Source organism: Coturnix japonica, chromosome 2 (assembly GCF_054131305.1).
Source record: "Coturnix japonica strain WE chromosome 2, WE-NBRP24, whole genome shotgun sequence".
Classification (NCBI taxonomy): Eukaryota; Metazoa; Chordata; class Aves; order Galliformes; family Phasianidae; genus Coturnix; species Coturnix japonica.
The window spans coordinates 11,898,327-11,913,166 of NC_140664.1; the positions used below are offsets into that span (position 1 = coordinate 11,898,327).

The following is a 14,840-nucleotide window of genomic DNA, read 5'->3' on the forward strand; positions in this document are numbered from 1 at the left end:
TGACAACAAACTTCTCAGCAGTTCTGGTTATGTGCCTTAAATTCACAATGATGTCAGTTCAACACAAACTTAGTAAGTGACAGGTCGAACAATAACATAGAGAATACCTGCAGGCCGGGAAATCCAAGATCTCCTTTCTCTCCCTTTTCACCCGGTGGGCCCTGCATCAAGAATATGTAGTTTTAAGAAATTACTTTGCCATATTTTTACTGTAGTGCAGTAGAAAAAAAGAAAGGGTGTTATAACAGTAAAATTATGAAACAAGTCTAGCAGAAAAAAAAAGACATTTATCTGATGCCTTTCAGGACTTGTACGCACCCATCTACCGGAGATGGATATAAAACAGATTTGTCCTCTTGGTTCATTGTTCTGTCAATGTGTGATTGTGATGAAATTCTGATACTTATTTCACAATAGCTTTCCAAATTCCAGGCCTAATCATCTCCTGTGATGACAGACTCTTAAGTGTAGTGAATACTATTGCTCAGTTTTGGCAGCAAATACGGTGTTCTTGCTTAGGTATACCTTTCAAGTCAGAACTGATCTGCAATGAGCAATTCCACAACTAGAAGAAAGATTAAATATTAACATTTTGGTTCGGGGCCATGTTACTCCCCTACCACAATTTCTTTTTTCACTTGTTTCAAGGCTTGGATGCTCATACCTGAGTCACAGCAAACTGATTAAATTCCTCCAGCTAATAAGAAGTTCATATCCAAGTGCCAACTGGAATGCTGGTATTAAATCCCTTCCACTGTAGATTAAACCCAAATATGCAGCTTCCCCTCAAATACTGAAATGCTGATTCTGATCAGAACACCAAAAGACATTTTGGTCTAATCTAGGATATATGGTGCCCAAAACACAGAAGAAAACCCTATTGTTTTTGTAATTCTCACTGGAAGGCCTTGAATAGAAAGTCCGCTGGGTCCTTGTGGTCCTGGAGGTCCTTGAGGTCCAGGAACACCAATTTCACCTCGAGGTCCATCTGGTCCCTAAAGTAACACAGGCCATAAGTTAAACTCCTATCATATGGACAAAGGCAGCTTCTGTTTGAAGAATTAAGTACTGATAGACTCAGAAACATCTGAAATATGAGTTAACATTTGAGTGAACAGTTAGTGTTCCATTTTCAAAAGGCATGGCTCCTTTAGAGATAATAATAATAATAATAATAATAATAATAATAATAATAATAATAATAATAATAATAATAATTTTAAAAAAGATTTATGCTGCCGTAGCAGCATTCTGGATTTTATTTCTTTTATCAAGAAACACACGTAACAAGTGATTGTCATGAAAAGAGACACACGAAACACCAATGGCATTTCACTATGCATTTTCCCCAGCAACAGTAGAGAATCTGGAATTCATTTCATGGTTTACATGCAGCAGAAATAAAGCAAGAGCCTGTGCATCTGACAACTGTATAGTGCTGTACAAAGTACCTTTGGACCTGGATCTCCACGATGACCTTTGGCACCTCTGACACCTGGACCACCCTGTGAAGTACAAGCACAGGACTTTCTGAAAACCAAAACTTTCAAATAAATAGAAACGAAATCCAGAGAAGCCCAAACGTTTCTTTCCTTTTCTTGAATCACAGTGAGTATCCTGTCCAGATCCTTCCAGTGGAGTAATTAAACTGAGAACAGACTTCAGTGTGGTCATATATAGAAGCAGATTTAAATGCAGATGTATCTAATTTCCAGAGCCAAGAATGCACACACAGTAAGTATCAAAATATCACTGGAGCCTACAATAGGGATAGAAGTGCATACATGTGGTCATGGGCTCCCCTTCAGTTGCTGAAACCTCCTGCACATCTGTCCATTCTTCTCAGGATCACCACGTTGTTAAAGGCTGAGTTTTCAATTACTAAGGAATATTTTTCACCAAGGACAACTCCAGTGTCTACTAAATTTACAATGGTCAAATTTAGTGTTACACTTAGGCAAATAATCTTCCACCTATTTTTGTCATTCTTACTTTCGTCAGTGATGCCTACATCTGTTAATCATTTATTAACCAAATGTTGACATTCTTATTAGTATCATCTGAGACACTGGAGTTGCATATACCTATGGACAGCTGCCATGAATGTGTTTTGCATATACATGCTGGATGTGCTTTATCCTCCAGGACAGCATAAAGATTGTTTTCCACATTTTTTCAGGTCAATTTCCCTCTTCCTTCACTTGAGTATATTCCTTTATCTCTTGGGATATAAGCATTACAGAGACTCTGACCTTTGTAGTCAAAAAGGACTGTGTACAACTAGACATTGTAACTGAATCATTTGCTTTAAGATTCACAGTGAGTCTGGTCTTGAACCCAGTAATCCTAGCATGGCAAAAGCACAAATTCCAGAAAAGCATTGATTTAAGTTGAAAACATCATAAGAGCTTCCCTTATTTTTCCTATAAACTAGTTCTAGTGGTTAAATCCCAGCATTAATAGGATTGTATAATAATATCAAATTTGTCATTTCTTTCATTTCTAGTTTCAGCCAAGATTTCCTGTTATGTCTTTTTAGTTCTTTAGAGTCAGTACTTCCCCAAGAAACAATTCTTAATCAACTGTTATGAATTCACCTCTTCAGTTTTTTTGGTTAGTTAAAACCAATGAAGCACTGAAAGCTTTTCATTACAATTAAACTTCTCCAAGTGATCCAATAATGTTTCATGTCTCCTTCCTCACTTTCTCTAGTTCTGCAGCTCTCCATACACGATGCAGGCATCAGGTTTGCGTGCTATCGTTGTTCTACATACAGAATTTCAGACAGCACAATCAAAGCCTGGCAGATTAAGGTGTAAAAAATGTAACCCATAATGAAAACAACCAGATAATCTTAACTCTAAGCAATACTTTGTCTTATCTAAAATGATCTACCTTCTAAAAGATCATAAAATTTCCAGGGATGCAGTTCTGAACAAATGGAAGCCTTTTACTATTGAATCTTTTTGGTATAATATCTAAAACTGGCTACATGGAAGAATTCTGATCCATAAAACAGAAAAATCCTTGGCTTTGAGAAAAGTCACATGGTATTTTAATGGCCAAGAGCAGTACTGACCAGACAAAGCAATGTGACTGACTCTTGTTTGGCTTAGAAAAGAAAAGCGAGTTGGCTTTTCTTGTTCTGCTTTTCCTAGACCTCATACATATTTCTCGAGCCATATGCCATGTAATTGTCAGGCAAAAAAAATTAAAAATATTTTAAGAAATCACTCAGAAGAGGCTGAATTCTAGAATTACCTTCTCCCCTGCCCAGACAATGATAAGAAAGAAGGGGATAGACTCTTCAGCAAGGTCTGTTGTGATAGGAAAAGGTGAGACAGTTTCAAACTAAAAGAAGGGAAGCATAGATTGGAGATAAGGTAAAAGATTTTTTTTACAGTAAGGGTAGTGAAGCACTGGAACAGGTTGCTTGGAGAGGTGGAGGATGATCCCTCCCTGGAGGTATTCAAGGTTAGGCCAGACTAAGCTCTGAGTAACTCGGTCTAGCTGTAGATGTCCATGTTTGCTGCAGAGTAGGACTAGATGACCTTTAAGGGTTCCTTCTAATGTAAATAATTCTAGGATTCTATGACTTTTCTGATTGATTTTAAACCTCCTTGTGTAGGGAGTTACCTTACTCAAATTACTGTTAAGCTTAGATATAATAAATTAAAATTGATTATTTATTTCTGAATTAAGCTTTGGCATTTCTTGATCCATTTGGATTTTGAACTGTAGCAACACAAATCCTTCCATTCAACTAATTTTTAAACATTTTTTATTTTTCTGAGAAATGTGGTAAAAGGATTCATGTGAATTATCCCACTGTAAAGAAACACACTGGAAACCTGTAGAAAGGAATTAAAACCTTAATCCATACTTGACTCATAAGCTGTACTCGAATAGAACACAGTAATTGTTTCCTTGTTCAAGACACACCTCTTCAGTGAAATTTCTCCTTTTCAAGGTCCTTTTTGTACCTAAAGCTTGAAGAACAGTTCTTGCAAAAGATGTAATGTCTGAATTGTTGATCTTAATTAATTTGTGTACTTTAAAATCTTTCAAAATGCTTATTTTCCCTTACATTCTTCACTGGCTCTTTCTCTTCAAAACATGCTCTTGCATCATTCAGAACAGTATGATCACAGAAACATGAAATTTGTTCATGAGAGGGCCTTATGTCAAGCTATCTTAGCAAGCAGCCCTAAGATACCAATCAAAGATAGCAATCTGTCTGTGAAAGAAAAAACACATGAATGTTCTACAATTAGAACATTCTAGTTACAATTATCTTACACTAAATCAGTAATATATTACTGTAAATAGAGCCTACAGCTGTTTTAAACTGCCAAAAATCAGCCATGTTATCTGAATTCAAGTCACTCACATCTCAGTTGTCTGGTCTGATCCATTATACGAATTCTTCCATAAGCCAGGAGAAATAATGATTTATTCCATCTTCCTAAGATACTTCCTAAGATAAGTAAAATATCTGTCTTCTAGATGAGACTCTCTAGTTCCACTTGTTACACAAGAAACATAAGACACTTGCTGAACATATATACAGTAAACTCTTAGAGAAGTGCTAGCAAAGAAACATCACAAAGTACAGGGAAGTTTTGAGATTGTATATTTCATCATTCACTGGCAAGCTAAAAAAGCTTTCAGTTCCCTTAATGCTTCAGGCCTTATTCCTAACCATTAGAAATTTGACTTAGTTATAAATTGGTTGGGTTTTTTTGTTTTTCTTTTTTAGCATCTTTATTCTAATTGAATGTCAATGAATCCCTTTACTGATACTTGAAACTAAATTTATTAGTTACACAATTTCAGTATGTTTACATGTCTTGGAATAAAGGTAGCACAGGGACAACTTGGTACAATTGGATAAAAACCTGAATAAAGTCTTACCGGTGGTCCTGGAGGTCCCAGAGGACCCTTATTAGCCTCTGAACAGGAACAAGCATGAGGAAGGGCAGGGCAATTTTCCTCATCTCTCTAAGGAAAGATCAAGATTCGATGAGACTTATGTACAAAACTTTGATTCATAAGTAAGAATTTTATGAATGGAAAAATAGTATTACACTGGTGCCTTAAAACAGCTTTAATATACATCATATTGACTTTCAGTAGGAAAAGTAATCCAAGTACACCTGGACATTTTTGAAAACACTTCCTGTTTTCCAAGAAAAACAGGAAAAACTGAAAAACCAAAACCAAACATTTCCTTTAAAACATCTGTCTTGATAAAAGGAAGGATATAAGTAAATTGTATAGCTAATGAAATAAGTTTCTCACCAAGCCAGGAAGCTCACAGCATTTGTCTCGATTGGCCCATGAGGTAGCGCAAACAATGTCAAACATCTGCAACTGCAACTGTTTCAAAATAAGGATGATATAGAAGATGATTGTTAGTTGTAAGATCAGCACAAAACAGAGCCACCAGCAAGAAAAGCTACCTTCATTCAAGTGCTCAGGCTAGACATAGGAATGGCCATCAACTTAGAGCTGCTAGTCACAAATATGCTAACCAAAACTGTAAAAAGGCTTATGTTCTAAACAACGTGTCCAACTATCAGATATGCTATTGATTGAGCAAGCTGTTCAGTGTGAAGTGCTGTAGGCATTTGTCTTCACCTCCCTGGCCCAGTTCCTGGTTTTGTCCAATGGTGCTTCCCAATACTTTGTTCCAGCGAAGGAAGCACTAAGAGACAGGTGTAAGAGAGCTGAACTTCTCAAAATATCCCACTTGTCTGGTGCTCAGATTTTATCTGGAACAAGATCTCCTGTGGCATATTACTTACACTGGAACTGAGCCACAGATAATATTTATCATCTTCTCCGGTCCTATTTTCTTTTAGAATGTGCCCGCTTTTATCCATATTATCCTCAGGCAATGAAAAGTTACAAATGGTGAAAAGCATGACAACTGTGGTCAGCAAGAAAAAATCCCACCTCACGTCTGGGAACACGCTATAAAGAAGAATTTAATCTACAGGAGCACAAACATTTGCTAAACATTACTGCTGCCAGGTAGTCAGAAACAATATACTAAATAGGACTCAGCGATAAAACCGAGTGTCTCCATTACAGCCTTGATCTGAATAAAAAAATGGGTGTAGAGAGATGAAGCTTTACTCAGTTTCCATTTCCATTCTTTTTTCCTTGCCTCATTTACTTGCATACTGAGTAGAGAAGGGAACAGAACAGAACAGCCTATTAAATTAGCCCCACATGTTAAAGATATTGAGAAATGGCTAGAGATAGAAGAATGATCTTTAGTTTTGCTATTATTTTCACTTAAACAATTGTAAATCATTATTTTCAGCAGCATTATTTTAAAACTAGAACAGAGGAATGAAGCTACGGATTTTAGAAGCTTTAAAACTTCATTTCTTTTGTTAAAATAAAATAGAAATGGGTGCCCTTGATTTTGTTTCATTTTTTTTTCTTACACAAGTCAACTACTACATTTTAAACAAAGGAATACTTTCACATACATAGAATTTCTCCTTTTCTGCCAGCAGTTTAGTTGTTGAAGTGTAGAATGAAGGGAAGTTCTGGACATGTGGGTTGGCTCCACAAAGGTCTAGCCTGTGTCAAACAGGTCTGTGCCCCTGGCTGTTTCAAATTCATGCTGGCTTCATATGGAGCCACTTGGACGTCTCTTCATTACGCATCTCAGGACTACTAATTCCACAAAGACTCATTAATTTGCTTAACTCAGAATGACCTTGGGTATGTACGTGGTACTACTCTTAAGCCAATCAGACATCTCCAAAAGAGACTGCAGAAAGACGTCAGCCAGTTGTGCAGAAATCATTTCAAGGTCAGAAGTAAGCGGCATTTCCACTTTTTCCATAAATCAGTCTGTCCCAAGCTACTCTGTTATCCTAAACAACAGAAGCCTGACATTACTGGTTAAATTTATGCAGTCCTACACAGGAGAGTATACTCAATCGTATTCTGGATTAAACAATCCAGAGATCCATAGTAATAGAATATGTTGGCGTAAAATAATGAGCAAGTAGACATTCTCTGAATTGCTGTATTCACCATCCAAATGTTGAATGACTCAGTACTCCTATTTTAAAATACTATGTGGGTTGCTCTGACTCAAGCTAAATAACTAAACAAAGCTTTCTTTGCTACCATTAGCCTTTTATTCATAATTCTGAGTATTCATATCAATTTTGCTTTCTAGCTCTCCAATACTGCAAGCAAAGTTAGTAATACTGAAAAGCGTACTCATCCTTATCTGATCAAGCTACAGTTCTGTGAAGCATTCCCAACAGTAGAACACACCAAATCTTAATTCTTTTAACATTACACATACGTGAAGGTAAAACAAGATAAATCTTGATGAAAAGGAAGCATGAATAAGGAAAAAGAGCCCCTGCTCTGGGCTTAACAAACCAGGTGACTTCAGATGCTCCCCATACATCTGCCTCCCTAGATCCTTCAGCATCTTTATAGCCCTTCTTTGGACTTCTTCTGTTAGTTTTGTGATCTTTATCTATTGTGGTATCCTAAACAGTACACAGTGCTAGAGGTGATGTTGCACCAGTGCAGAGCAGAGTGGGACGATTCCTTCCCTTGCCTGCTCATGCACCCCATGACACAGTTGGCTTGAGCCTGACCAGTCAATTATTCACCCATCACATTATGAATGTGCTGCCGGGCATTTTGTCTGGAGGATATTGTGAGAAACAGCATTCAGAACTTCAACATTCATGTTATTTTGTTTGCTTCCACTATGTTGGCTTTCATTGATTAAAAAAATACGCTAAAACCATTCTGAAAATGTTAAACTATGGTATGTAGACATGGTCACACGCAGACACTGAACTATCCAAAAATTCCAATTTTCATATCAAATTAAAACAATTTCAATTACTATCTTCCCACAACACTGAGATCAGGGAGTCCCTGCCCCAGATTTGGTCTATTTTCACAATTAGTAACACCCAATATTTCCTTTCCATTAATTTGTCAAGACACCCCCCAAATCATAAACATTTGGCATACACGAAATTCTACTTAAAGAAGCACTTGTTGTTTGAAGGGTCACTGTCTTGCCCCCTACTACTTTCCTTTGATGTCCTCTAATTTATGAAGAAGATCCCACATCATTCTTGTCTTAAATATGACCATCCATACAAGTTCTATTCAGGATTAATACAGTGTGCTTTCTTGACCAGCCTGTAACTTGGTAGAACTTCAAGGCATCTACAGTTGCATGGAGTAAAGAAATTACATCTTCAGCTACACATTTTTAGTCTTACGTAAGCTTTGCTGTTCATTTGAACAAAACCAAATTTTTCAGTGAGTGGGTAAGCCAATTTATCCTTTATAGATTCCTGGGTTCTAACAAAAGATTCAATTCCATTCCACTTCTCTTTACAAAGCCTTCTTTAATTCCAAGTTTTTCTAAACTTGCCTTTTTTTCTGTTTCTATTGGGAAGTGGCTACAAAAGTTTCTCTGTACAATTGTCTTTACAGACTTGATATAATAATTATCTGCAAGTTTGAGTACTAAGGGCTCTTTTTTTGTGCACAGAGAGGTATTCTGAGGGCTCATTTTTGACTAAAAGAGTGCTTGCATATAATAACAAGTAAATACGTTTTTGAAACTTCATTCCTATTCAAATCAAGTCTTGAGTTCAAAGATCACATTCTATGCTAACCTCTCCCTACAGTCAACAAAGTTCAAAGAAAATCAGCAAACAGTGCTGCTCAGCAAAGAAGCCTTCCCTTCTCACCAGCCTGACAGTTCTCCCTCAGCAACTAAATCTACCTAGAAAAACAAACGAAACTTAAAGTTATCTAAGACAAAATGGAAAGAATCCCATAAGTCACCATGAAAACAGAATAACCAATTATTGTTTATAGGATAACAATTTTAGAGGAATTAAAGACATAATTTGGGGATAATCTTCCTCATTTTTAAATATTTTAATATTTAGATATTGAATTTGTTAAGAAATAGACATATGAAGGCAGAGGTTTTGGGGGGCAATCTTTATCAAACCATTTAAACTATTTGATATTTGAACAGAAAGTGTGCGTGAGGGCAAAAAGTGGGAGGGAATAAGAGAGACAGGGCACAATTATTACTAAATATATAGCTCAAAAATTCCAGGTAAGTGAGTTATATATTACATTTCTCTGTGTAATACAATCTAGAACACAAGTCATAACCGAACATATTTGACTGTGTTTGTGTATGTGTTTGAGAATAATGTCTGACCAGGTATAAAATGTTAATAAGTTTTACTCAAGCTGAGAACTGCTGCAAGCTTTTGCAGAATTTCTGAAATTATGGAAATGCAAATTAATTCTGCCTCAACTTAAAATGCAAAGATCCCAAATGCATGTTTTTAGGATTTTCAAATGGTTTAAAGAACTGTTCTTATTCTACTCACTGGTGCAGAGTTGTCTCTTGGTCCTCTGGATCTGACCATTCTTCCCAGCACTTCTATGCCATCAGAACTAATGTTCCCTGCTGCATTTATGGTCTTCTCGCCTGCTTCTTTGCAGTCAATAATTATTTTGGCTGTAGTCTTGCTGATAACAACATGCAGCTAAAGAAAAGAAAATATGCTTTAACATACCAAAGGAGTACATATAACATATTAACATCCTGGGCATTTTTTGGAATGATTTCCTAATTTCATGTTTGCTAACCAAACTGACACTAATCCATAGCAACTAATGTAGATGGCCTCTAGAGGTCCCTTCCAACCAGAATTACTTCGTGATTCTAATCTGCTTAATGAATTTAGCTTATTTTTGCTTAAGGAAAATCTGCAAAAAAACTGGCAACTTCACTTATTCAGGAGAATATTTATTCAGGAGAAAATCATTTATTACTGACAAAAGGACTGAATAAGGTTCATATATCACCCAGATGTCTCAGAACCTTTGATTTATGTAGTCAGTAATATTTCCTGGGCCCTGTATGATCCTTCTACACAGTATTGGATTTCACCTTTATAGCTGCTTGCAAAGCCAAAACTAAGCAATAGAAGTTACTCTGTATATTATACATCACCACACAGGAAAACCAGTGAGATTTTTACACTGAAAGAATATCAAATCCCATCAAGTGCATTATAGAAAAGCAGAGTACAGAAACTTTCTTCCTTCTGCTTTGTCTTGCACTCTGCTCTCCAAAATTGATGTAGCAAAAACATCCCCATTAGAGAGAACAATTATTGTCACAACTGTCTCATCACTGGCAAAAATTCAGGCAAAAGAAATAGAAATTTTTTGGCATGGGAGAGTACACATGGAGAGCTGGTAAAAAAGCAGTATCTGCTCTGCTCCATATCTGTACACTATGTGAAGTTCAGAACCCAAGGTGGAGGAGAGAAATTCATGAAGGACTTCTACAACTGCTTTTCTCTGTGCTTAGCAGGAGCCCTGAATTTGGTCTCATATCTTTCAAACTCATATAACAAGGATCATCATTCAAAATGCGGAAAATATTTAGTTAAAGAGAAACTGAGCTCCGTGACTAGTATCCCACAATCTGTAGTCATCCCTCCCCTCTTTCCCCCCTCCCCCCCCCCCCCCCCCCCCCCTTTTATTTTTTCAAGAAAAATACAGAAATCAGAAATAAAATTTGAACCATGAAAATACCTTCCACAACAAACGTGCTACAATCCCACTACAATCCCAACATTACCTCATCTGTTTTTGGAAATAATGTTACACCCGAGACAAGTTCAACATATCATGCCCCCTTAAAATACATTTAAAAGTAACAATTCTGGTCAAAAGAAGGATAGCTTTTTTTGCATAAGCTCTTCTTTACATTCTGGTTGACATTTCCAACATAAACTTTAAAAGCAAAAGTCAATTAAATTCTACATTCTACAGCCCAAGGCAGGTATTTTTAAACAACTCTAAAATATAGGCATAAAGCATGAGATTAAAATTGACCACATCAGCTTCATCATGAAAACAATGATTTGTTTAACATTGATTCAATATAGCAAAGAGACTTAAGTTTAGTAAATGGTTCTGAACAGGCAAAATACGTTTCCTTTCGCAGTGGATGATCACATGAAGGAAGATTTCAAAACATGAAAATTCGCCATTCAGAATGAATGGGAACAACTTACTATTGTAATTATTATTTTACTATTAGTGTCACTAACCTTATGAAAACTTCCATAAAATATCTTTCTTATTTCAGGACCTTCAAAAGTCACAGTTTGAAAGTCTCCTTTGTAGTCATAGTTAAAGAAAGTCAAAGTTTTGCCACCATCTGTGCATGAGTAAGAATAAGAATTTGTTGTTAGAGAAAGAAGAGGTCCGATACTTTATTTGAAATGTTCTTGTTTTTTTAACAAAAAAGATCAAAGGTTTCTGTTGTCTAAGAAAAGATATTAAAAAAAAAAAAAAAAAAAAAGCCACACACACACACAGAAAACCCACACAAATAAACAGCTAATTGCAGAACTGTGTAAAAAACTGAATTCCCTTTTGTTTGACATTTTGAAATTTACTTATGGTGTGAACAAGTGCAAAAGTCAATATTTTATGTGGAAAAATGACAATGTTAATAACACTTTCAGTGTCATTACTCCCAGTTTACACCAGTGTACCCAAGATTTTACTCCCAACTCCAAATTAGGCTCAGTTACACTCAATCCATAATACATCCCCTAGAATCATAGAATAACCCAGGTTGGAAAAGACCTTAAAGATCATCAAGTCCAACCGCAGTCTAACCATAGTACCCTAACTCTAAAAACCCTCTGCTAAATCATATCTCTGAGCGCCACACCCAAACCACAACCTTCAGAGATTAAGGCAGAATCTTCTAGAAGAAGATTAAAATATTGTCAATAATCAACATAGAAAAAGAATGAACCATTCAAACAGTCAAGGAATAAATCTCAGACATGATACAGAATACGTACTATCTAAAATAACTCCAACCAGTGGTTCATATTGTTCATTTAAAATCTCCCAAAGTGCAAATGGTTCCTGAGGTGTATCGGGAAGTATTCGAAAGAGAAAAGTAATGGTGTAATCTGAAGGAAGACCTTCAGGATGTAAATACCTGTAAAATAAACAACACTTTTAAAACCAAAACAAACATTAAATCTTGTGATTTACATATGAAGTGTTCACAATATATCTAGTATGAATAGTAATAGTAACAATATGAGTAAGCATATCCAAAATCTGTTCAACAAGATAACTATCATAGAATCACAGAATCACAAGGTTGGGGAGGACCTACAAGATCATCTAATCCAACCATCCTCCCATCACTATTGCCACCACAAGCCACTAAAACATATCTCATAGCTCCTCACTCAGACACCTCTTCAACACTGCCAGGGACAGTGACTCTGCCACCTCCCTGGGCAGCCATTCCAGTGCCTGAAACTCTTTGAGAGAAAAGGTTTTGCCTTATGTCTAATCTAAGTCTACCCTGGCGCAACTTGCGACCATTTCCTCAGGTCCTAAATCAAAAAAATGCTTATGTAAAATGGATTATTTATCTTTTCCTTTGAAATTTACAAAGATGCAATTAATTAATTGTTTTGTTTTGTTTTGTTTTTGTTTTTAATAAATTTGAAGATCGAACCAGATGTAAGATTGAAGTAAAACTGAAATTAATTGTGTTTAAAGGTTTTAGAATGACTGAGTTTCTTGACGGCTTAATTCATGCTAAAGGGAACTTTAAGAAGCCTGGTAGATTCATTTAATCAGTTTCATTTACCAAAATATGATCCTTTTCATCTAAAGTTTTTCTGACCCTTTTAATATATATCATAAACACAACATACAATTAATGTTTTCTTCAGAGAGAAAAGAGAGGAAGTATTTAATAGGTGTAAGAACAAAGCCTTAAAGTACATCCATTATAAAAGAAGCAACAAAAGAAAATTCAATAAACAGATGGGTGAAACACAAGGTTTGGGGATACAGAAATTAAAAAGGAGAACATCATTAACGATACTCAGTGCACATATGAGATGAGAAAATAAAAGTAGTATTATTCAGACATACCTGTACACCATCAAGAGAAAGGTATTCCCTTAACCACAAAGAGACTGAAAGCCTAAAGTAGTAACACTGGGCTGGGTTGGGCTGGGGTGGCAGCCAGAGAAGAGCACAAAAACGCAGTAGATCCAATCAGAAAGAAGCAGGAAAGGAAAAAGAAGTGAGCAGTTCTAATTTCTACACAGCACAGACCCAGAAGGAAACTAAACAAGTAGAATGTGACACTGCCCCAAGAAGGATGGCTCCAACTGGGACAGGGTAAGCACACAACAAGAATAAGAAAACTTTACTAAAACATTTATAAACCATTTCACGATGTTATTCTTTCGTGTTTGTCTCAGCTAAGAAACTGTTCTGTTAACTCTTCTCGTGTTTAATACAGTAAAGCCATTGCTGTTGTCTGGTGCCATGTAACACAAACTAGGGAACTGGACATGAAGGAATCAAATAACATACACACTGTTGAGTAAAGAAATGAAGATTTTCCCATGACTTCCTGTCTGAGGAACAAAGGTAATTTCTATGGGAGGTTTCTTCACAGTCTCTTCCACAACTCTGCTAGAAGCAGTCATTGATACTGAACTACACCCTGACTCCCAGGAAGGTGTGGTAAAGTGTTTAGAAAGACTCATTTTAGCAGAAGGAGGATAATTTTTCTCTGCATTTAATACATACATAGGCTGAATCAGAAAGGCACCTAAAGCAGCTTCCCACTCTCACACTTGAAAGAAGCTCACTTCAGGCAAAGAGTAGGAAGATAAACCGTACTAGATTAACAATAATTTCAAACACCTTTCCTAAAAATAAGCCATTCTGTATTCTGTGAGACTTCAACCTTTCACGAAGCACTACTGATATATGCCTGCATGAAATTGCTACATGCCAAACTTGTACATACCTGAAACTGGTTCATATAGGAAACCCCAAATAGCCACTGAGTTTATCTACCTTTTCCTACAGCTGTTATTTTTGAAGGAAACCGGTTGAGGACTCTGGACACCAAATGCTGTATTAATCACCATGATGTAGACATGAACTAGCATCTCTGCTCATCTGACATAAAAACAGCAACCCTTGAAATGAATAAATACCTGCAGTGGACAGTTAACTTCATGTGTTTTTAAAATATTTTTATATTAATACATACTTTGTAGGCTGGGACACCAGGGCATCCTTGTGCAGTCTGTAACATGGGTAAACATTAAAAGTACCAGGTTCCATTGAAACACCATCAATGGCAGAAAACTCCTTTTCAACCAAGCCAAACATTTCCATCATTTTAAAACCTGGAAGACACCAATACATATATATATATTTTTAATTTAAATTAAATTAATGCCACGTTGCAGGATAGAAAAAAATGACAAAGCTGGTTGCATCAATGAGCTGCAATCACCATCTGTAAAACAGCTGTTAACATAAAGGTTACTTAATTGTTTATACTGTGAAAAGTAGGTAATGAAAAAAAGTTCGTAAATCTGGAACAAAAAGCAAACACAAAAATAGCTTACCTGCAAAGTTGTCACCATCTTTAAATACTAGCGGACAAGCTGAAAAATACAAAAAAAAAAAAAAAGAGGATACATTTAAGGATACAAATGTGGTCCCACCAGGTCAGAACAATGGTCCACTCTATGTACTCTATCTTCAAAAGTAGCAAAAGGAGACAATATCTAGGAAAGACATGCAAGTCTGGCCACTTCCCACTCATTCAGTTTGCTCCTCAGGGTCCACAATGGCTGTACTAAAGATGTCAAAGGGCACACCTCTGAACGTTCCAGATGAGAGCCCTTCATACAACTATTGTC

At 36.3% G+C, this 14,840-nt stretch overlaps 1 protein-coding gene across 11 annotated transcripts in view; it reads right to left on the reverse strand.

The window, feature by feature from the left end:
• The window catches only part of COL14A1 (collagen type XIV alpha 1 chain), a 104,322-nt gene that overhangs the window by 25,379 nt on the left and 64,103 nt on the right, over positions 1–14,840 (reverse strand). For all 11 annotated transcript variants that reach the window (XM_085539355.1, XM_032442894.2, XM_085539356.1 and 8 more), the window contains 10 exons: positions 14,544–14,582; positions 14,180–14,318; positions 11,937–12,079; positions 11,169–11,278; positions 9,429–9,587; positions 5,302–5,379; positions 4,915–5,001; positions 1,452–1,505; positions 900–995; positions 108–161 (listed from right to left, as the gene is read on the reverse strand). In XM_085539355.1, the coding sequence (XP_085395481.1) occupies positions 108–161; positions 900–995; positions 1,452–1,505; positions 4,915–5,001; positions 5,302–5,379; positions 9,429–9,587; positions 11,169–11,278; positions 11,937–12,079; positions 14,180–14,318; positions 14,544–14,582 (959 nt within the window). The remainder of the gene's footprint in view (positions 1–107; positions 162–899; positions 996–1,451; positions 1,506–4,914; positions 5,002–5,301; positions 5,380–9,428; positions 9,588–11,168; positions 11,279–11,936; positions 12,080–14,179; positions 14,319–14,543; positions 14,583–14,840) is intronic.